The following is a 22,333-nucleotide window of genomic DNA, read 5'->3' on the forward strand; positions in this document are numbered from 1 at the left end:
AAGGGTCCAAATCATCCATAGTTGATGCATACTGATTAATTTTCATTTTCAGCTGATTGCTCTGTGGCTAGTTGGGTGCAAGTGCTATAAGGGAATAATCTGAACTAAACTCCCAAATAAGTCACTTTTTTTTAGCATGTGCCCACCAGGACTTGGCTGACTGCATATTTGAGTGTATGATTCAGAGCCCTAGCATATCAAATTACTTTCTTTAATTAAATCTTAGAAAAAGATGGAAAAAAAGAGAAAGCTCATGAGAAGACAGCTGTCCCTGAAATTAAAAAAGCAGGTAAGAAATTGAAGTCTGTCTTTCTCTGCAGTAGATATTTGACTAGTTAGTGTAAGCTCTTTCAGGTTTTAAGTATTTGAGGTAGGGGTGTATGTAATTCATTATCACTTAAGAATCCAAGCCGGAGACAGATTTAGATATATCACAGTATATTTTTATCTATATATATGTGTAATGTGTTTCCATTCTATTCTATTCTATATATATTGTATTTCATGCATATTATAGATATGCATATACATATGTGTATATATAATACATGTCATTTTCAATTCTGTGAACTTGGGATTTTTACAAAAGCATTAGAAACACTGATTTCTCTTATACACTAAATCAATCAAGAGCATAAGTAGTTCCAAATGGTGCATGGCATGGAAGGACTGAATGGAGTGCACAGATTTTTGCACGAATTATTTCACAAATTCTGCTAATTTTAAGTAATAAATAGAAACATCAACATATCAAACCACTTAATGTGGCAGAAAATAGATAGTTATCTTTCCGAGGCTTTATCCATGCCCAGAAAATATTTTTTTAAAAAAGTTAAAAATAAAGTTAGTGAATGTCCTGAACCTAATCAATTGTTTTTCATGCTATTTAGCATAAAATGATACAGAAATTAACATTTGGGTCTTGTCTACACTAAAATTGTTGTAACTTTTCTTCCCCATTATTTCAGTAAATTTGCAAGTATGTTTAATGCACAAATGCAAACATATCTCCAGTAATGACACAGTCTGAAACAGTCTCATTAAAATCAAGGAGAAACAAAATGGTCGGTCTAGTAGTTTGGTCATCATCTTAATACTTAGAAACACTGTTTCTACTTGCTGCTTTGTCAGACACTTTCTAGATAACCTTCTACAAGCCATCGAGTACTCAGATGAACTTTTCTGTAGACTAGAGTAATGCCTAAAACCATGGAGAAAGGTTTAAAATAGGATTGAAAGATTCAGGGCTATAGTTACTATGTCCTCAAGGCAAGCCTTGTGCTCTGTTATCTAATTATTCAAATCTGTTGAATTTTCTCAAAAGCTGAAAGGATATATATCCCATTGTTTACTAACATTGTGGATTACAAATGCAAATTTCAATATGCAACTGGCTTCTTTGCCATTGAGTCGTACATGGTCTACATAAGCTTTCCTATTCAAGCGTTTATGGATGGGAAGAAAAACGTTAATTTATGTTTGGTACAATATAAAAATACACAGAATGACACAAAATACCTTAGAATACTACCCTGGTAGCCCTGTATTTAAATATGTTTCAGTCTTTTATAGTAGGGAGTAGCACACTGGGGAAGGAATGGGGATGAAAGGGAATACTCTTTTCCAAGTTAAGTTGCATATTTAAATGTATAAACACAGATTTAAAAAGAAAATAAGCTGACAATTCAAATATCTTTTCTAATTTTATTCTGGTTCTGAGCTTGTATTTCACTTGAGAATACAGAATTGTAAAAGATTACATTTTATGGCAGAGCTGCAGCATAAAGTTATTAATATGTTCATCCTCACAGGCTGTTGCTAAATCCAGTGAGTCATCCTACCAATGCTAGAAAGACACAAATTAGACAAACCGAGACATCCGCACATTTCTGTCCCTTTTATTAGCTCCATAGGTTGCTGCATTTTGAAGAGTTTACTAGCCTTTGTGTAAAGGATGGTAATCCGTAATATATTCTAGCTACACATGTTGCTGTTATTCCTCATTCAGCTTGCTCTTTGAATGCATGTGTACTTTTTAGCTTTGATTGGCAGCACCTATTGTTATCCCTAAAAGGTTTTAAGACTGAAATAATTGCTACATTTGATCAACAGAATAGTAGTGCATAGCCCAGTTTTGAAATGAGGCACCTCAATGTCTGGTAGTATTTACATGCTTTGGGCAGACACAGCAAATGAACCTCAGACCGCTTCAATCAGCAGCATAGATAAGCATCCAAAAGCAAGAGTGTAGGAACAGCTTCCAATTTTCTTACCTTTTCCCATTAAAAGACTAGGCAGAGGCCACTGCATTAAAAATAAACTCCTTACCCTGGTTTTCAAATCCTTGCATTGCCTCTGGATGACTCTGATTTTGTCTCTCGTTTTGCTTCCCCCAACTTTTGCAATCCCTGAAGCCAAGGTGCGTGCGGGGTATGCTGCCTCCTCCCCCTGCGCCTGTCCCTGTGCCAGCAGGCAGCTCATTCTGCCAGGAGCTGGCTGCCTGGCATCGCAGTCCCACCTCTGCGCCTCACCCTTGCATACCTCCTTCCAGAAGACTCACCTCTGACAGGAGGCCCGTTAACCAGGCTTTCCCCACAGAGGAACAGTGGTGTGTACAGGCTGTCAGGCGCGAGAGAGAGAGGAGGAGATGCTCCGTAAGCACTAGGTGAGAAAAACATCTCTAAAATAATGCTCTGAGAGCAGCACTTCCCTCTATTCCTCTCCATCTCTCTTCCTCTAACAAGGAATGCTGGTAATTGCAAATACTGAATATTTTTGCTGATTAATATTTTAGATTAGCCCTTTTGTCCAGGAGGCAATTTTATCTCTAGCATTACCAAAATGGAGATTTTTATTGCTCTCCATTAACTACATCGCTGTGATGTATTTGTTTATTTGCATGCCAGCTCACTCTTTCGCTGTTCCTCTCTTCCTTCATTCCCCCCTCTCTCTGTCTCTCTCTCTGTACTGCTGCAGAGAGCAAGAGTCATTTAATGTGAAATGTTCTCAGTCTTTAGTACAGAGTGAACTGAATGAGTCTTAATTAGCTTTAAAAATGCATTGTAGATAAAACCACATTAATCCTCTGACCTTCAGCTCATACAAAAACATTGTGTTAATTGTCCTGAAAAACAGATAATTCCATTGTTACAAACTCAGAGGTCTTGCTTAAACAAACATAATTGTCAGACACAAGGGTCTGGCATAGTCACACTTCAAAACATTTTACAAGGATCTATCCAGTGCTACTCTGGATAAAGAAGGAGCTGCGTCTCCAAATCCCCGTGAAGGGGTTTGCTGAGCCTCAACGGAGACAAGCCTTTGCCAGGCTCTCCCAAAGCTCCTGGTGGTTGGGATGCATCGGCTCGGAGTGGCCCAGCCTGCAATCTGACTGAGAAAGAGGACCCTCTCTGTTAAAGCTTTGGTGCCCAGCCCTACATGAAAATGAATAAACAGAGATTGGTGTTTTCAGGTACTCATGGTTTGCTTGCAGAGTGTTTCCTGATGGTCACTTTCTCAGAGTCTCAACAGTCTGAAGTTTCTCTGCTCCTTCTTGTATCAGCTTTCCTAAAAATTCATGATGTTCACACGCAGCCTTTGTCTTTAAGTTTGATTGCTGCAAACTTCTTTCCCACTTTGTTTTGGTTCTCACAACAAATAACATAGGTAATAAATGAGCTTATAAAGCAATGAAAATGTCAGCCTGGATCATCACACCATTTCCTAACTAAAGCTCTGCTCAGCTGTCATTGATGATCTCACCTTCCTGTTATTGCTGCATAATTTCAGATAATAACGGTAATAAAAATACCTAGGTCTTGTGCAGCATTTTTTGATAGTAAATCTTAGAACCACTTTAGAAGGATAGTCAGTGCCTTCTCCTCCACTTTCCACATAGGAAAATTCAGGTATAGACATGTCACCCATGCCAGTTGATCTCGGAGCTTATAACATATACCTTCTGAACACTAAACCAGTGCTAGCTGGATTAAATATCCCAAACTTTTATACACTTTCATTATTTCCCTAATGAAAAACCGTGGACATCAATCAATACAAATGATATTTAGGAAGAAATGGTTTTGCTTAGAAATGTAAGGCCTAATCAGCTTGACAGGTGTTCACAAATCCCTAGGCTCTGACCCTCAGTGACAAATGTTTTAAGGGTGTCAAACCTGCCTGAGCAGTTCTGCTTAGCAGAGATAAAACAAGTCAAGGTCTTGGTGTGCAGATCTACTCACCCCAGAACAGGGAGCATGATCTGACTTGTATTTTGTTGTGTTGGTACATGCATATCCCCAACAGAGCATCCAAGCCCTTGCTAAGGACCAATGCAGCCCCTATCTATCAGGGAGCTGGGTTGCAGTAGTTGTACATCCAGTGTTGTGGATGCGTCTGTCATAGAATCATAGAATCGTTTAGGTTGGAAAAGACCTTTAAGATCATCGAGTCCACCTAGCACTGCTAAATCCCACTAAACCCTGTCCCTAAGTGCACATCTACATGTCTTTTAAATACCTCCAGGGATGGAGACTCAACCACTTCTCTGGACGGCCTGTTCCAATGCCTGACTACCCTTTCGGTGAAGAAATTTTACCTAATATCCAATCTAAACCTACCCTGGCACAACTTGAGGCCATTTCCTCTTGTCCTATCACTTGTTACTTGGGAGAAGCGACCAACCCCCACATCACTACAACCTCCTTTCAGGTAGTTGTAGAGACCGATAAGGTCTGCCCTCAGCCTCCTCTTCTCCAGGATGAAGAATGCCAGGTCCCTCAGCTGCTTCTCATAAGACTTGTGCTCTAGACCTTTCACCAACTTCGTTGCCCTTCTCTGGACACACTCCAGCACCTCCATGTCCTTCTGGTAGTGAGGGGCTCAAAACTGAACAGTGTTCGAAGTATGGCCTCACCAGTGCTGAGTACAGGGGGACAATCACTTCCCTAGTCCTGCTGGCCACACTATTTCTAATACAAGCCAGGATGCTGTTGGCCCTCTTGGCCACCTGGGCACACTGCTGGCTCGTATTCAGCTGGCTGTCAACCATCACTCCCAGGTCCTTTTCCACTGGGCAGCTTTGCAGCCACTCTTCCCCAAGCCTGTAGCCTTGCATGGGGTTGTTGTGACCCAAGTGCAGGACCCGGCACTGAGCCTTGTTGAACTTCATACAACTGGCCTCGGCCCATCAATCCAGCCTGTCCAGATCCCTCTGTAGGGCCTTCCTACCCTCCAGCAGATCAACACTCCCCCCCAACTTGGTGTCATCTGCAAAGTTACTGAGGGTGCACTCAGTCCCTCATCCAGATCATTGATAAAGATATGATTATGATAAAGATATATCTATGACGCATGATACCGTGTCATATGTTTCACACCAGGCAGTGTTAGCAGAGGAGGGGAGTGGTGATGTCTCTCTAGCTACCAAAGTAAATCTTTGCCTCCTGAATAGGAAAAGCCTCTGGGGGTTTAAAGTCACAAACACTGAGGTATATTTTAATGATGTCACTGTAACAATCAAACGAACTTGCTCTGCAGTCATGAAAAAATAAACTAAAAGTTAATCTTAGATGTAAAAATTGAAAACATTACTTTATGACTGCCACAGAACCAGGTTAATCAGGTTATTCTTGCTACCCTGTCATCCAATGAGATCATGTAGCTGGGGCGGGGGGGGGAAGTCTATGTTTAATCGTGCTTTGGAGGAGGGGTGTTACAGTACTAGCTAGGCAGAGCAGAGTGGGGGTGATCAGGCAAGAACAAACAAGAGCTACCAGCTCCCAGTCATTTTTGCACGGGTTGACCACAGATGCATTTTCATCAACTGTACTTTCCTTGCTTTAAAGGCCAGTCTTTGTAATTTGCAAAAAAGCAATGATTTAATAGGAAATGGAGGAAAAAGACCATTTTATACACCAACAGTGTGTTCTTTGTTATTGTGCTCTATACAGACAGGAAGACAAATTCCTCTGATCATTTTTAAATTCCTGGTCTGAACAACAACAAAAAATCCATTTAATTTTGTGACTTCCTTGGCTCAACCATTACCCTTTCAGTCTTGATATTAATCCATTACATTACATTACGAGAACAACTACTGACACCTGGTGGCCAATTATCTTTTTCTGTCATTTTATATGCCTGGGGTTTTTTGTTGTTTGCTTTCCAATGTGGCTATTTAAAGAGTTTGCTGATGAAATGATGAACCTATTACTTATTTCCCAATGCTCCTTATCCTATTGCTTTCATGGCTAAAAAGATGTTAGAATGTTATCCAAATGCGACACCATTCTCAGAAGAAATATTTTGGAACTACAGTACTTTCAACACTGCCAGAAAAGTAAAAATGAATTAAAATATACCTTGTGACATAAGTTTATACTTAGAAAAAAACCAATGCTTGGCATACTCACTGATCTAGAGGAGTAGATGCACAGCACACTGCCTGAAATGCTTTGCGTTGATCCATCTGCAATGGATTGAAAGCTTCATCTGGGATCCAAATGTTGATCGCAGATTTTTTCTGATGAGCAAATGGGTTGTGCTTGCACACATTTGTAGGAAGACGTCTCTGTTTTCTCTCAAGAGCAGGGTTTGAAACTTGTCACTCTGCCCTGCCCACTCCCAGGAGTGTATTTCCAGCTAGGAAATAACTGAAGTGCTGACAGCTTTCAGCAGCCCAGCTTGGGCACTGCCATGTGTCTCATGTTCCCTAATGTGATAGATGTCACATGACAGATGTCAGGAGATGGGATGGTGATGGGTGCTTTCAGAAGAACTTCGAGGTCAGATCTGCAAGGGCCAGTGAGGTGTAGAAGCTCTCTCAATTTAGGCTGCTCACAAGGGCAAAATGGAGTTGTGAAGCCAGACCAAGAGAGCCTAAGGTATTTTGAAAGTGGCTGGTCACATACAGAAAACAAAACATGTTTATTCATGAATTTTCTTGTGGCTTATTAGACAAAGTATGAGGAAAAGCTAAAAACTGCAGTGGTGAGGAACTGGGGTGCACATCTACGTGTTATTGTGCATTTTGGATTGGCCAGGCCTGTTTTCAGAGTGGCTGCTACAACATGTAGATGGTAGGAGTTTTGAGGGGTAGAACCCTATCTGACTGTTTCTTTGCTTAATTTTTTTTTTTATGAAAGAAAGACACTGTAGTGGGTTGACCCTGGCCAGCAGCTAAACACCCACACAGCCGCTCACTCATTCCCCACCTACCAATGAGATGGGGGAGAGAAGAGGAAAAGCAAAAGTGAGAAAACTCGTGGGTCGAGACAAAGACAGCTTAATAAGTGAAAGAAAGAGGAAAAAAACAAGTGTTGTAATGGCAGTCGCTCACCACCTCCCACAAGCAGACCAACGACCAGCCAGCCTGAGCAACGGCCACCCTTCCCCCTGTTCTTCCTCTACCCTCAGTTTTTATTGCTGAGCGTGACATTATATGGTATGGAATATCCTTTTGGTGAATTTGGGTCAGCTGTCCCAGCTGTGTGCCCTCTTCCTTGCTTGGTGGGGTCAGGCAGACTGGGAAAAAGAGAAAGCCTTAATGCTGTGCAAGCAATAGCTAAAACACTGGTGTATTAACAATGTTTGAGCCACAAATCCAAAACATAGCACCGTACAGACCGATATGAAGAAAATTAACTCCATCCGAGCCAGACGCAGTACAGGAACCTATAATTCATGTTTATTTGAAGCTAGCTTTAGAGACATTAGGAGGAGAGACAAATGTAAAAATTAAGCAACAGAAATAATAAGCAATGAGTTGCCTAGTGATTCCTCATGCAGACAGATGAATGTATAAGAGCAATAATTAAGGGAGCACAGTGTGTCATGAGTTGAGAGCAAATTTAGGAACAAATCATGTTAAAGCACAGACACAAAAAAAAGGAAGATTAAGTTATGGACCTTAGAACTGTGTGATCCTTCTCTAGGGTATTACTTATCAATATTCTTTTGACAGCTTTCTCTGCTAGACTGTTCATCGTCTTGTACATTTCTGCAGGGGCCATGGCTTGGCTTGCTGTGTGTTTGTACAACCCTTAGCAAAGACCCTGGCTCTGGTCTCATCTTAACTATGATTTCATTTGGTAATATCATTATATGAATCAATGTCCATACACCAAAGCCTATAAAAAACATCTAGTTTTCCCAGCTGGCTGACTGGAGCTTCAGGTTTCATCTTCTATACTACAGGCTGATTCATTCCTGACTAATACCTTGCTCATGACACTATTATGCATGTCAGGCCCATCCTGATCTTTTCTTTCCTACTCCTCCTCTCCTGGATCCTATTCATAACTCACCTGCTGTTTCCTGAAAGTTCTGCATTAGTAGAGGCTTCTGCTTTCAGACACAAGCTATGCACCCAGCCCTCAGCACTGGTTGTATTTTCTAACCCGGAGAAATGCTGGATTAGGATTCCTGCACAGTTACCAGCAGGTGATGTTCTTCTTTCTCTGACACACACTCTGATGGTTTAATGGCATCTTTTGACTTTGATAACAATTTCCTGTTTGTGGGGCTTTGTACAACAAAATTACAGAAAGTGGAGATGGAAATGACCTACTAGGTCATCTAATCCTTCCCTCTGGCAATGCAGGATAATTCCTTACAGAATATCTTCAAGTGCTTTATCCAGTTTAGTTTTAAATGTCTGAAGTAACTAGGCCTCCATCAATTCCCACACAAGATTATTCTACAACCTAATGGATCTCACAGTTAAGAAGTATTTCATTCCAGTCTGCCTGAATTTTTCCTTGCTTAATTTTATCACATTACTCATAATTATGTTATCTTGTGACACCCAAATATAGTCTTTCTAACCTCAGGGCCCAATTCCCTACTGCCTCATGTGTTATATTGCCACTTACATTTACATCTGGAAAGTAGCTTTAAAACTGACAAGGAGAATAGCAAGCTGAGGTTGATATTGTTTCATACAGCCATGAAATTATAAACCTTGCAACAAGCAACACAGACCATGAACCAGGTGACACATCACCTGTGTACAAGGCACTGGAGAAACTGGAACTTACGTGTCGATACAGTGTCCAAACTGGAGAAAGAACAGAAAAAAGTGACTCAAGTTATTTACAAATTAGGGATATTCTTCACAGAGTGGAATAAAGTATTCTATTCATCTCTTCAGAAAGAGGTGACTTTGTTATTGTGGATACTAAGTGCCCTCACAGAAAAAAAAGATTCAGGCTACTATAGCTCCCTTTAATCTAGTAGGAAGAGTTTAACAAGAATGAATGACTGGGAGCTGAAGCTAACTGAATCCAGACTGAAAATGAGGTACATGTTCTTAACAATAAGAGTGATAAACTACCACAGCATAGGGTGGATATTGCTTTCCCTGATGTCTGCAGAAGATGATTGTTTACCTAATGAAAGAAACATATCAGCTGAAAACATGCCTAGTTGAAATATAGGAGTCTCTGACAACAAAGTGTCAGACTAGATAACCTGATGGTGTGTTCTAGCCTTGAACATTATAAAGGTATATCCTCAGAGATACACAAAAGCTAAAAGAGAATGCAGTGGAGAGTCAGTGCAGGAATGCAGCTGGAGATAACTATCTTGCAGGTTCATTGGAAAAAGAGAAATTCTTTCTGCATTATTTTTATAAGCCTTCATAAGCTAAAAACATGACTGGTCGTCATCCTCTAAGTATTCAGACTTCCACGGAAAATAGGAAAGTCTGCTTTTCTAATTGATATTTCCAGAAATCATCAAGAGACGGATATGGCTATTTAGTAAAAATCAAATTGTATCATCTCCCCAAACAGATAAAACCAGAAGAATAAAAACAGGGTCACAGTGAGGGACAAGACTGAAAATCCAGCAGAGCAGAGATGCAAACACAGCAGAAAAGCAATTCCCATGGCCTCCATGTGACTGGCTGTTAAGGGAGTCTACTCCTGAAACAAGACAAAAGGCAGCTCAAATATGTCCTACACTGAAAGTTTCAAAGCACTCAGTGGACTTTGAATTCTATGCTCCATTGTCAGCAGTGATTGACAACATGATTTCAAAGATATCTAGGTGCCTAAAGATGTAGCATGGCACCTTGTGGGATTTACAAGCACGTCAAAATAGGCCAGGCACATAACTCCCATTGATTTTCTGTGAGAACTGAACTCCTAAACACCTCTACCACTTTGAATAAAGTACAGAGTCTGCAAGGTCACTGTGGTGGTTCAGAAAATATTGTCCCTTATTGCCTGTTTAAAGAGTTCTTCAGCTGGGAATGGTAACGTTACTTATACCAAGACCAAACCAAACACTTATGCCCTTCCAAGACATGGTTAGGGTTCAGTGTTCAAGAGCTAGAAATAAGGTGAAATGCAAAGACATAAAGAGTTAGAAACGAGTTTTTCTTGCTTTCCGCTTCTCTCTCCCTCACCTCGCAGTAACAACTGGCTCAACATAAGACTGACTCTCCCTTGCAATTGATGTGGCAACTCTGAGGTGGAAGACTGACCTCCTCTTTCATTTAGTATGAATCAACTTTAGAGGAAACTCTGTCTCCCTTCCCTTCCTTGCCCACCTCCACGTGTTGTGCAAAGAGAGCTCTAGAAGAGACAGTGAATATTCACTCTCTGAGGTGCCTGCTCTGTCCATGAAATGTTAGCAGCAAATGAATAAGCTTTAAGCACCTTTCAGTGACCCGTTTGCTAACTATTGTGAGTTGAACACTTTCAAGGCTATGCTGAGTATTGCTCAGCCCAAACCTGTTTCTTTGTGTTTGTTCTTTTCCATCTTTGACTGCACAAAGCAGGGAGTGATGTGAGAAAGGCAAATGGTGAATGATGGTGGTAAGATCTGGTTGGCAAAGAATTAGAAATGTCAAGCCTTTAATAAATACAGAGAAAAGGGAGGAGGCTTTGGCTTGTACTACAAACTCACTTTTTGATGAGTTGGCAAGAGAATCTTCCTTGAGCAAAGTATGAGAGTCATTTTAGTGTCTGACAGGCAATCTCTTCTTCTGCTGCATTGTCAGTCTTGTAAAGAACTTTTTGGGGAAATGTGATACTAGAAATAATCAAGCTTGAAAGTGGTACATATTCAATCTAAAGTCCACACAGGTAACTGAATAATCAGTTTGCTTTTGGACTTCCAGATATGTAGAATGAAGTATCTGTGCTGTGCAAGCAGCTGGGTGGCATACCTTTAATTGCAGAATCTAATTTATTACATCAACCCTGTTTATGTTGGTCTGGGGATTAATGTAATGTTTATTTTTCCAGTCACATCCAGAAATAACAGGATTAGAATATGCCTATGCCTCAAACAACACAAAGTTAATCTTTTTAATGAAGGGAAACAGTTCTGTGCCTTCAAAATAAGATGTACATCTGAGTCAGCAGGCCTGATATTTAGGATAATTATTCTATGTGAAACATCCATGCACAGACACATCAGTCAGGTCGCAATGACATACCTACGCAGTGCTATCTATTTTCTGCTGTCACTCAATAAACAAGTTGAAGGCTTCACCCACAGCTAAATAAAGTCAGTAGGAATCTCAGAGTTTGACATTAGGCTGATTTTCTTTCTTTTCTTTTGCTTTACACTTAAAAAGAAAAGGTAAATTTTCCTTTGACCTTGAAATGAAGTTTTAAAAGCTTTTACTAAGTTTTAATGAACAGATATTTGATAAAAACTTTCATGTCACTTATTTGAAAGTATACGTCAGTCCCTTGGATGCCTTTCCCCTAGAAAGGTTCATAGATCAGAGGTATTCCTGACTTATAGTAGGGCATCCTTTACGCTTCACTCTTAGTTACAATTGTTTAACCTTTCAGTAAATGTTCCCAATGGCCATGCATGTTTTTGAAGAAGCAGAGCCAACTTTGTGGCTTTGCTCTATGTAACTCCAAGAGACTAAGTCAGATGAAGTATTATTGAATGATTAGGATAATAGAATGGGCAGATGTTCTTAAGCAGAAGAGCCATACATAGCTGTGGTTATAAGTGCATTGATTTTTAGCTTGAGTGCAGTAGGTTCTGCATGAGGTTGCTTTCTCATAGATTTTGCTTCACTTATGAGAGTGTAATTAGAGTAGTGTGTCACTTACAAGGATGAATGGATGGACATTACATTATTCAAGATCTACCTTTTCACAGAGTCAGAATACTGACTGCGTCTATGTTCAGAAGTTTGAAAAATATCTTCATCCTCATGATAATGTCTACAAATGCCATCTGCACATCCATCTATCCAACAAAAAGAAATTGAAATATGTTGAGAAGTATAGAAAGAGATATCACGAGCACGCATAGCACACATATATTAACAAAGCCTATTCTGACTGTAAAAAAAAAATCCTCTTGTGAATCATTCAAAAAGTATTGGTGCTAAGCTTTCTTAAGAAAAATGTAAAGTATATCCCCCATGTTGTTTCAAGAAAAGGCAAAAAATGCTGAAGAAAATTTTCAGCTGTTATATTATCTACACTAATTCAAATGACAGTTTATTCCAGGAAAAGATGCGATTCTTAGATTTTGGGAATTAATGTTATTACCTGCATGTGCTACACAAAAAGCATTACCTTTTCCCTAAATGACTGCAGCTTGTGTAATTAACTGCACTTACAGCTTCCTGTGTGTGGATGACTGTGATCTCACATTGTGCTCCAGAGTTTTGCTTTTTTAAACCACTCCTGATGAATGCAGAAGGCAATGGAACATGTTTCCACCTGCTCTGCAGTGGGGGAGACTGAATCCTTTTCAGCAATTACAAAGTAGAAAGGAGAAATCACTAATTAGTGGAACCATGAATCACTGGTACAGTTGAAATTGGCCATTCCCGAAGTGCAGGCTGTTTCTTACTACAGGTGTAGCTGAATCACTTATTTGCTCACATCCCTCTCTACTTGCTTTATTTTTCACTCTATTGAGTGAACTTTTTAAATGATCTTGGGAAATCTGTTTGAAGTAACATTTAGTATTTCAGCCACACTCTTTGCCACACAGCTTTCTAGAAACCTCTGTGGGCTTTAAGCTACTACCTGCCTCTGATGCTGTGCTGCTCAGGGCTTGCAGGCACTCTGTGGCTGCACAGAATATAGAGCTTCTTTGTAAATGGTGACAGACATAGTGGTGTGAGGAGACAGTGCAGTGCAGAAGCAACACACGCAAGGGCTGGTGATCAGAAGGGACTTGGAGACACCAAAGAAATTAAGAAATTATCAAAAAGCCTGCTACTGCAAGTGGGGAGGAAATGGAGATGACGGTGAGGAGAGAGGGCACCCTTCACAGCCAGTGGGAGGAAGGGCTTGAATATTTTTCCTGCATCAATGGAAAATGATCTGTCAAAATTTTAGACTACTGTCACCAATTTTCTATTGTAATCAACAACAGAAGAATGTTTGTTTGTTAGTTAGTTAGTTAGTTAGCTAGTTTTTCATAGTCCTAAATCCTTCAAACCCCTTTATATCCCACATTAGTTATTAGTACCTCTTGAGAATTCTTTGTTATAGTCCAGTCTCATGTTGCTTGAGGAAACTTGATTTTACCTTACAGAAGTTCCACTTCCTCCCATTTTCAGCCAGCAATAGTAACGTCATCTGCAGTTTCCCCTCACTTTGTGTCCTACAGCCTGGAGAGGTTTAAATGCAAAACCTGCAATCTGGAACTCGAGGCTTCCTGGCCTCTGCCAATAAATTTCCCTGTTATTCCCAAGTTATTCTCAAAGGAAGCTAGTTAAACTCTGGTCGGGGAGTTCATTGCTGTCACTGAATGCATCAGGGAACAGCTCTGAAGCAGCAGTAGTGCAGTACCTTACTTTTCCTTATGCACATCTTCAACCTCGCCAGTGCAGTGAGATGCCTTTCTTATGCTCACCAAGAAATGATATTTTGGAAAGGCAAGAGGAGTTTTTGTCAGTAGTTGTCACAGAGCATATGGCAATATCATGCTCAGTGATTAAGACGGGGAACAAAATCAAGTGTTGGTCCAAACACAGAATTTTCCATGTGGGAGAAATGTTGGTATTTCTGAACAGCTCTTTTTTGCCAATGTCACATCTGAGGGTTTTGGGAAAATATGTTAAAAAAAGAATCTTACATTAGTATGAGCGGTTTTGATAGAGCCTTCCAAGATTTTAAGCCCACTGAAAAGAAGAAACAATATTGTTTTAATTCCCTGTAACATGAAATTTTTAAAATCTTAATTGTAAAATGGAGACATTACAATAGAAAGTGTAGGCACTCTGATAAAATGCCCCTATACGGGAGCATCTGCTGTTTCAGAAGTGACTGAAATTGAAGTAAACAATACTCCCAAAAGCTTTGAGATGTGGTAAGATGACAATTACTTCATTAATGCCATGCAACATGCAATTAGTGTAAAATTATCAAAAATAGTATAAATTAAAAAGCAACTGAATAACAAATTCTTAAAGACAGTTCAGAATTGAACACTTCTTAGAATGCTGGAATATTAGTTGAAATCAATACTATTTTGTGCAAATAAGTTTTAAGAACTCTAAGTAAATGAAAAAAGAAATGCTAGACCACAGTATATTTCAATAGGAGGGTTGAAAATGCTTGTTTAATTACTGTATGTTCAATAGCAGTTCATTTTTCGTAATGCTCAGCTATCTGGGGTATCTTGCTCTTTTACCACTGTAAATCACATTAACTGCAAATCTTGCTACTTAATAAATTGTTTTTAAATTCTGGTACATCTGCAGACTGTACTGAGACTGGTCTCTAGGCGACTTTAATTATGTTTTTCATTCACATGATGGAAATTCTCAGCCATCACATGCCACCTGCTATCATTTTTATTTCCATTCTTGTGGGCTCTTGCTCAGGGCAGCAAAGGGAACATTAGCTGTCGTACTTGTAAGGTGCATTGTCTTAAAACCTCTGCTGTTAAATTGCATTTGCGAAGCCTGAACCAAGTTCCCAGATTGTGCTTTGGTCAGTGATAAGATCCAGAAGACTTTTTTTTCTGGATAGCCAGCACAATTTTGACTTCAAGACATTGGAATATATAATTTCAATTTTCAACACAATTCTCTCTGATTTTTGAAGTTTCTCTTCATTTTTCTGCCTTCTTTTTCCTCTCCTGCTTTTAATTACAAAACAAATTGAATACCAAAGTCAAAATAAATGGTAAGAGCCAAGCAATGATGCAAGATTTCTGTAAGACTTATTAGATACATTCTTCTTTGAATCAGCTGGTAGAGCTATGGTCACATTGTGTGAGACATCTTCGTCACACAACTTATTTTCTGTGGACCTATGTAGATCATTAGCCAATCAGTGGGGTTTGATTCTAGTACGTGATCATCAGCTAAAAGATAGAGAAGGTAGATGGTCAGTGCTAGCTGAGGTTTAGGATGAGAATTCCTCCTTTAGCAACTGCTTAACATTTTAAATTTTTCTTTAGTTTTTGATTCAGTGAATCATGTCTTTCAGAGGCATCTAGTAATTCCCCAGGGCCTTGGTTCTTAGTCCAGATTAGCCAGTACAGAGGAATCCTTGCATCCTTAGCATCTTTAACATTAGCTATCGGGTTACACAATGTTTGATTAGGGTATTAGTTACCATTCAGTTCAGACACTGTGGTTGCCAACTGATGCTGAAATTCATTTCTGTTTGTAAATTTGATATTACTGTCATCTTCTTTGGTAAGCTTCCAAAGAGAAATGTTGTTTTAGATACAACATATAAAAGAATGCCTCCAATAGTAAAAGTGGGTTTAGGCAGCTATTTTAAACAGTGCATCATTAGCAGAGCTATCAATATATAGTCTCTGAAATACTCATTTATCTGAATAACATTTTTAAGATTTTTTTATGTGCTTTTATATATTTGAGTGAGAGATTTCTAGTAAGAAAAAGCACAGAGAAGCCTTTCAAGAGAATACAATTTGAGACCCATTTATTTCCCGGAACTTTTTTTATATATAAAAATTTTAGGTTGTATGGAGCTGCTGAAGATCTGCTGTTCGCAAATGTACAATGTACACTGTATTATAAATTTATTGCTAAAAAAGGTGTAAAAGTTTTGTGAACCCCAGATCTAGAATTCACTTCAGAGCAATGTTTGAAATATTCCATTTTGGAAGTTTGTTTAAACTCATACAACCACACTCTGTACTAGAGCACTGGGGCATCCTTGTCTAATCGCTTATTACCAGCCTCCTGGGGACTCACTGGCATAAAAGGCACTATATAAGCTTAGAGGGATTTTTTTTTTCTTGCCCCATGTGTAGTTTAGATGTCATTTGCAGTTACAGTGTACTGCTAGTTTACTTCAAAAGAATGCTGATCGAGACCTGAGGAAAAGATCGAGCTATGTGCTAAAAAGAGGCGAAAGAATAAAGTACTGCTTTGCTGTTCTACTGAGATACACCTGTGCTGGCTGCCAAATGCTCAGTGTGCTGCTGTGGCCAAGAAGGCCAATAGGATGCTGGGTTGCATCAAAAAGGGCATCATCAGCAGAGATAAAGAAGTCATTATCATATTATATATATCTACTCAGCGCTTGTCAGGCCACACCTGGAATACTGTGTACAGTTCTGGTCCCTGTTATACAAAAAAGATGTGGACAGGCTGGAGGGGGTCCAGAGAAGGGCCACCAAGATGATCAAGGGTCTGGGAAGCCTGCCGTATGAGGACAGGCTGAGAGAGCTGGGTTTGTTCAGCCCTGAGAAAAGGAGGCTTAGAGGTGATCTCATCACCTTGTACCAGTACTTAAAGAGGAGCTACAAAGAAGATGGAGACTCCCTTTTTACAAGGAATCACATGGTGAGGACAAGGGGCAACGGGTACAAGTCACTCCCAGGGAGATTCCGATTGGACACGAGAGGTAAATTTTTCACAATGAGAACAGTCAATCATTGGAATAATCTCCCCGGGGAAGTGGTTGACTCCACTACACTGAACACGTTTAAGACTCAGCTGGACATGGTGCTGGGCCACCTCGTCTAGATTGTGCTAGAAAGGTTGGACCAGATGATCCTCGAGGTCCCTTCCAACCTGGTATTCTATGATTCTATGATTCTATGATTCCTAGTTAAATTCAAAATTGATCCTTTTAGCCTGGTCAGATAAGAACAAAGTCAGATCATGTTTGTTTAAATATTTGGTGGTTTTTAATAAAATAAATTAAAAATTTTGTACTTCAATCTTTTTCAAGAGTCAGTAAAAGAAAAACCTGTTCATTCACCTGGGAAGAGGGGAGCTTGTACAACCATGCTTGCTTTTTGAGAATACAGACCAGAATACAACTGTCTTCAAATATCTCCTGAGAATAACTGTAAAAAAGAAAAGGGTGCTTCACAGTCCTCCACAGCTGACAAATTAATTTGTTTGCTATGGTGCTTAGCCTGTTAAAGCCTGTTGCAGGTGCTTTCAAAAAAGCCTATGGCTAGGGTTGTCAGATGTATCCAAAAACTTTGGATTGCTCAGTATTTGAGTGGTTTACATAAGCCCCTTAAGAAGACCTGAATATCAAATGTGTCCTCAACAACTTCTGAAAAATTGACTGCTTCAGATTGAGCACCAGATTACCAAAAACACCAGAGTTTGAAGCCTTATCTCCTATAGTAAATCTGCTAAAGGTTGGGGGTTTTTTTTATTGTTATTGCTTTGCATTGCTGTAGAAGTGGGGCTTTTCTTGAAAATAAAATGCATTCCCTGTTGTTGGATATCAAATAGTTCTGTCACCAATACCAAGGACAGTCACAGTGCTTTTGACTGTACTACTGGTCAAGGCTATTAGAGCACCCAGACTGATGTTCATGTGTTGTATGGGCCCTAATGAAGTTACATGGCTTCAAAGAAGTGTAGGCATCATTCTCATGTCATACACTTGGCTTTCATGTTGCCAGCCTTCAGGTGTAAAGTTTTAAAGAGGAAATAGCCTAAAGCTCTGGAGATTATACTTCCTAGGCTGATTGGCAAAGATGTATTTAGGATAATGTTCATATGTTGCCTAACACTGGAGTTTGAAAAAAAGTTAATTTCTTCTGGAAATTCTTCTTCTTAACTAACCTGAAAAACCAGACCCACCGAAAAGCCAGAGAGCTTGTTGTTGTTTTTAAGAAAAAGACATAATGCCTATAAAAACCTGATGTAATATAAGCTGCGTTCCCTAACTACACTCCCATAGTTTAAAAGTTAAACCCTAGACCTGTACAAAATAAAAATGAATGAGGCAAAATGCTCATTGACTTAAATTACGATAATATAATTCATTGTTCAATTCATTTTTGGTATTATTTTCCTTTGAGTTGTTTAGTTATATGCTATTTGTGCCTTACAGCAGGTAACTACATTTAGGGACTTCAGAAGTCCTGATCAGTTTTCCCTCCTTCTGTGACATCTACCAATTGTTCAGTTCTTTGCAATTAGGTCATTTATTTCATTCAAGTGTGAGGTGCCTAGATGTAAATGCTATATACCTTCAAAGGAACACCCATGGTTCAAGGTCCTACAAAACCTCCTCTGGACAATTTTTCTGTAAATCGTTCCAGTGTAGTTGCATAAGTATGGCTTTAGAAAACAAACTTTAGGCATCTTGGCTTGAAAACAAGAGCCTAAGGGTAAAAATATTTCCATTTTCATATCAACATGTGCTATTGGAATCAGCTATTGGTAATTTTTCTGCTCTTAAAAAACAAAACAAAACAAAACAAAACAAAAATACACAAAAAACCACCAAATTGTAAGATTTTCTTACTGGAAAAAATGTCCAGATATTTACTCAGAATTTACCATACGTTATGTATTTCAGATGATGGAAAAACACATTGATTCTTTTAACATAAATTATGGCTCTAAAATATATTAAAGTATGTTGTCCTAATAAATGATGACTTATATGAAAAAAAGGAAAGAAAGAACTTGAGGGCTTTATTTAGATCCAGTCTGTTATTGTAAATGATGCTGCCAATTTATTTATTTTTTTATAACCTCCAGCAACAGAAGATTATTGTGATAAATGATTCATATCACTGCAATATACACCTTTTAAAATTTCCATATCCGGGAACTAATAGGCGCTTCTTGAAGGCTTCAATAGGCTCCTTAGCCAGATAACGTGGCTGAAAGCTGCCTCATGATTAATTTCATCTAAATGTGGTAATTATCATACTTTGAAGTAATGCCTGCAAAACATGCTTTCACAGAGACGTAGTGGAAGCAGAGGATTAACCTAGAAACATTTCAGTTCAGAGCAGCATATCAGCCAAATAGGAATGTATTTTCCTCTGAATTCTTAAAGACTTTTTAGTAGACTACTTGGCAGTCATTTGCATTACCTTATCTGAGATCAGCTTCTTCACAGCCGTTTAGAGAGCAACAGAAACTGAAGCAACTTTGTATTATTATCAGTAATGGGATAGTCTTGGTTTCACAAGCTACTTATTTTGGCAGCTTCTACCCTGAAGTATTTCTTGCATTAGTGTTTAAGAGCACAACTAATTTATCATTCATATATGTTTTGGACATAAGCTTTATCCTGCCTGTATTCTAGGCACACTATAGATTATTAGAGACAATGTTCATTTCCTCATGGGCACCCAGAGGAGTAACTTCTATCACTATTCTACACATTTCTTTGCTTCCTGTCTCACAGGACCTCCATGAACCATTTCTTAGCTGTACAGGTAAGACTAGTGAAAAAGGCACGTAAGGCCTCAAGTACGGTTATAAAAATGGCCGATTTTTGTACCCAGATAAAAGCCCTGAGGTTGTATAGCACCAAGAATTATAATGGAGAGAGAAGCTATCACTGTGTATTTCTACCTACTTACATCTACTTAGTAAAGATTCCAAATCTTCTTTCAGCCATCAGAAAAAAGTCCTACAAAAAAGTGGCACAAAAATGCCACCTTAACTGAAGATGAGATTGAACAGCTTAGTTGAGTCTCTCTGGTAGGCTGCCTGGCCATGCCTTATTTTGATATAGCCAAGTTAGTTTAACTTTATTTAAATCAACCAGGGACAGATTTTGCGTACTCTTACATGGTCAATATGTAGGACTGACTGAATTTCTTCAGGTTCATGAGCTATTCCATGTTGGCTCAGTTTTGGTAAGAGTCATATGTGTGCTCTTTTTCACAAACATGAAAGAAATGCATTAGCTTGAACTTTAATTGAACATTGGGAAAAGTCTGGGAAGCAGGAATCTTTCCTCCAGGATGAACTGCAGGGATGCCCTGGATTCTCTCTCTCTTCTCTTTAGCTGTAAATCTTCCATTTGTTTTGGCATGTGGGAAACATGTGACAGATGGAGTTTTGGCTAGGTGTTACGTGGAGCCTTCCAAACTAGGCCTCAATTGTATGGTTGTCAACAATTGTAGGAAGATAATGCCTTTCATTACATGTCTCTATTCTTGGGCTCCTAGAACATCTTTCCTTGCAGTTCTTCAACCTGACAACATGCACATGGTGAGCAATCATGGCTCAGCTAGTACATGTAAGCCATAGTAATTCAATCACATGTTGAATCTCACATATTACAATATTGAAATTAAACAAAAATGTTCATGTTCACACAGGTTTTGTTGCATTTACACTTAAGGTTAAACTAGTGCAACTGTACCATGAAACAGAAGTGAACTGATTCACTGCATCATTCAAATGCACTTTGCAGCAAATAAGTTGTTTCACCTCTAAAGCACACAGTGCAATTTTCTATCTACCTATATCCTTCCTAGCTATGTTTTTATGCATACATGTTTTTTTATCTTACAGATAAAAAAGAAGCTGCTGTGTCCAAAGAACTCAAAAGTAAGAAACTACTGTGCCATAGGTTACGGTCTCTTTTGTATGTCGTGTAGTTTCAAACAGCACATTTCAATAATCCAAAATAATAGCTATGGAATTGTTGAAAATGCAAAAAGAAAGTAGCTACACCATTTATAATTGAAAAATGACATGTTTAGACTTCAGCTGCCTCCTACTGTCTAAATCCATTCTCATCCCACTTCTAATTCCACACTCCTTATTGTGACTGACAGTTTTGCCTTCCCCTCTTTTCTATCACTGTCTTCATAACCAAATGTTTCATGGGGAAGAAAATGTCAAATGAGGTCTCAGCTGAATGTGCTCTCAGTGGCAGCAATTTTGGTAAATGGGCTGAGAAGACTGAGAGGTCAACATGCTGAGGACCGCCAAATTTATCTTCACAAATGCAAAACAAGGACCCTCCCTATCTAGTTACCTCAGATTCAGGCATAGACTTCTGAGGCAGAAGAGAGTTAGGGGCTGGGCTGTTCTGCATAAATAGCTGAAAAATGCTCTGAGAACGTGGTATTGTTAACAAGGGAACTCTTATACCTTCCTTTTCTACAAATTTGCAAGCATCAATGCCTCAACACAGTAAGGATAATAAGACAGTTTCACTGGGAAGACTTCATCTGCTCAGATCTCTGTTCTGAAAGTACAGTATATAAGAAAAATTAGGAAAGCTATGGGGCTTTGAAATCTTATTCAAATTCATGATTAACGAATGCACTGACTCCCATCTCTGTATATGATCTTTCCAGACCTGTGTGGCGGAAGAATCCCCTGCCATCCTCAGTTTTGCAGGAATTTATTAAAAGATTTCTTTTGGCAACCAAGAAAAGCTTATACATTGTTTTCCTACTCAAATTTTGCAGAAACATTGAACAAAAGATTCAATGGAGCTACTCTACAAGTAATGTCTTGGTAATGAGACAACTGCCTGTTTGCAAGCAGGTCTTAAAGGATCTATTGATTTGGGCATATGATTCCTCTCATGGGAGAACTCCCCAGCAGCTGTCACGGCAAAACTTCCCAGCTCCATTGCATGAGTGAAATTTGCAGCGTGAAATTTTCAGATGAAACTTGTTCATATAAAGATGCAAAGTCATTAGCACTGAAATAATTTGTGAATTACAAACTAAAAAGCATATACTTTCAGAAGAAAGTTTAAAACTTTTGGCACTTTTGTTTCACTGCTACTGAAGAGTTAAATAAAAATAAATAAATTCCAGAAGGTTTTGGTCAAAAATATCCTTTATTTTAAATTCTTTCCTCAATTAAAATTATTTTAGTTGCTCAGAAATGAAATATTTCAAATTAAAATAAAAACCTTCATTGAACAAAAAGAATCCTAGCTTTATTCGTTTTCACAGATGTTACGAACAAAAAGTAAAAAAAACCCCTTGCTGGCCAGCAAGCCCAAGCTGAGAGCTCAGAAGGGAATAAATGTAGGAGTCCTGCAGTTTTGTATTAAGTCCATCTTGACACTTGTAGAATGTGTGTTGGATCTGCTGCTGCTTCTGCAAGAACAGGCACTCAGAAAAGTAATACTAAGTAAACTCTTCTTCAGGGTCT

At 39.0% G+C, this 22,333-nt stretch overlaps 1 protein-coding gene and 1 long non-coding RNA gene across 11 annotated transcripts in view; one reads left to right on the top strand and one right to left on the bottom strand.

Moving 5' to 3' along the window:
- LOC148053362 (uncharacterized) overlaps window positions 1-6,548 on the bottom strand; it is a 34,065-nt gene extending 27,517 nt beyond the window's left edge. For 5 of the 9 annotated variants that reach the window (XR_015708253.1, XR_015708256.1, XR_015708245.1 and 2 more), the window contains exon 1: window positions 6,414-6,544. This is a non-coding gene — a long non-coding RNA (uncharacterized LOC148053362). Of the gene's footprint in view, window positions 1-2,328; window positions 2,452-2,560; window positions 2,629-6,413 lie in introns of those variants that run through there. The other 4 variants (XR_015708251.1, XR_015708255.1, XR_015708246.1 and 1 more) reach the window with 3 other exon arrangements.
- TRDN (triadin) overlaps window positions 1-22,333 on the top strand; it is a 239,576-nt gene that overhangs the window by 119,692 nt on the left and 97,551 nt on the right. For both annotated transcript variants that reach the window (XM_087774852.1, XM_087774851.1), the window contains exons 16-17: window positions 227-289; window positions 20,726-20,761. In XM_087774852.1, coding sequence (XP_087630978.1) covers window positions 227-289; window positions 20,726-20,761 — 99 coding nt within the window. The remainder of the gene's footprint in view (window positions 1-226; window positions 290-20,725; window positions 20,762-22,333) is intronic.

The sequence above is a fragment of the Nipponia nippon genome, unplaced genomic scaffold, assembly GCF_047370975.1.
Source record: "Nipponia nippon isolate SJK-2023a ecotype South Korea unplaced genomic scaffold, ASM4737097v1 scaffold_4, whole genome shotgun sequence".
Lineage (NCBI taxonomy): Eukaryota > Metazoa > Chordata > Aves > Pelecaniformes > Threskiornithidae > Nipponia > Nipponia nippon.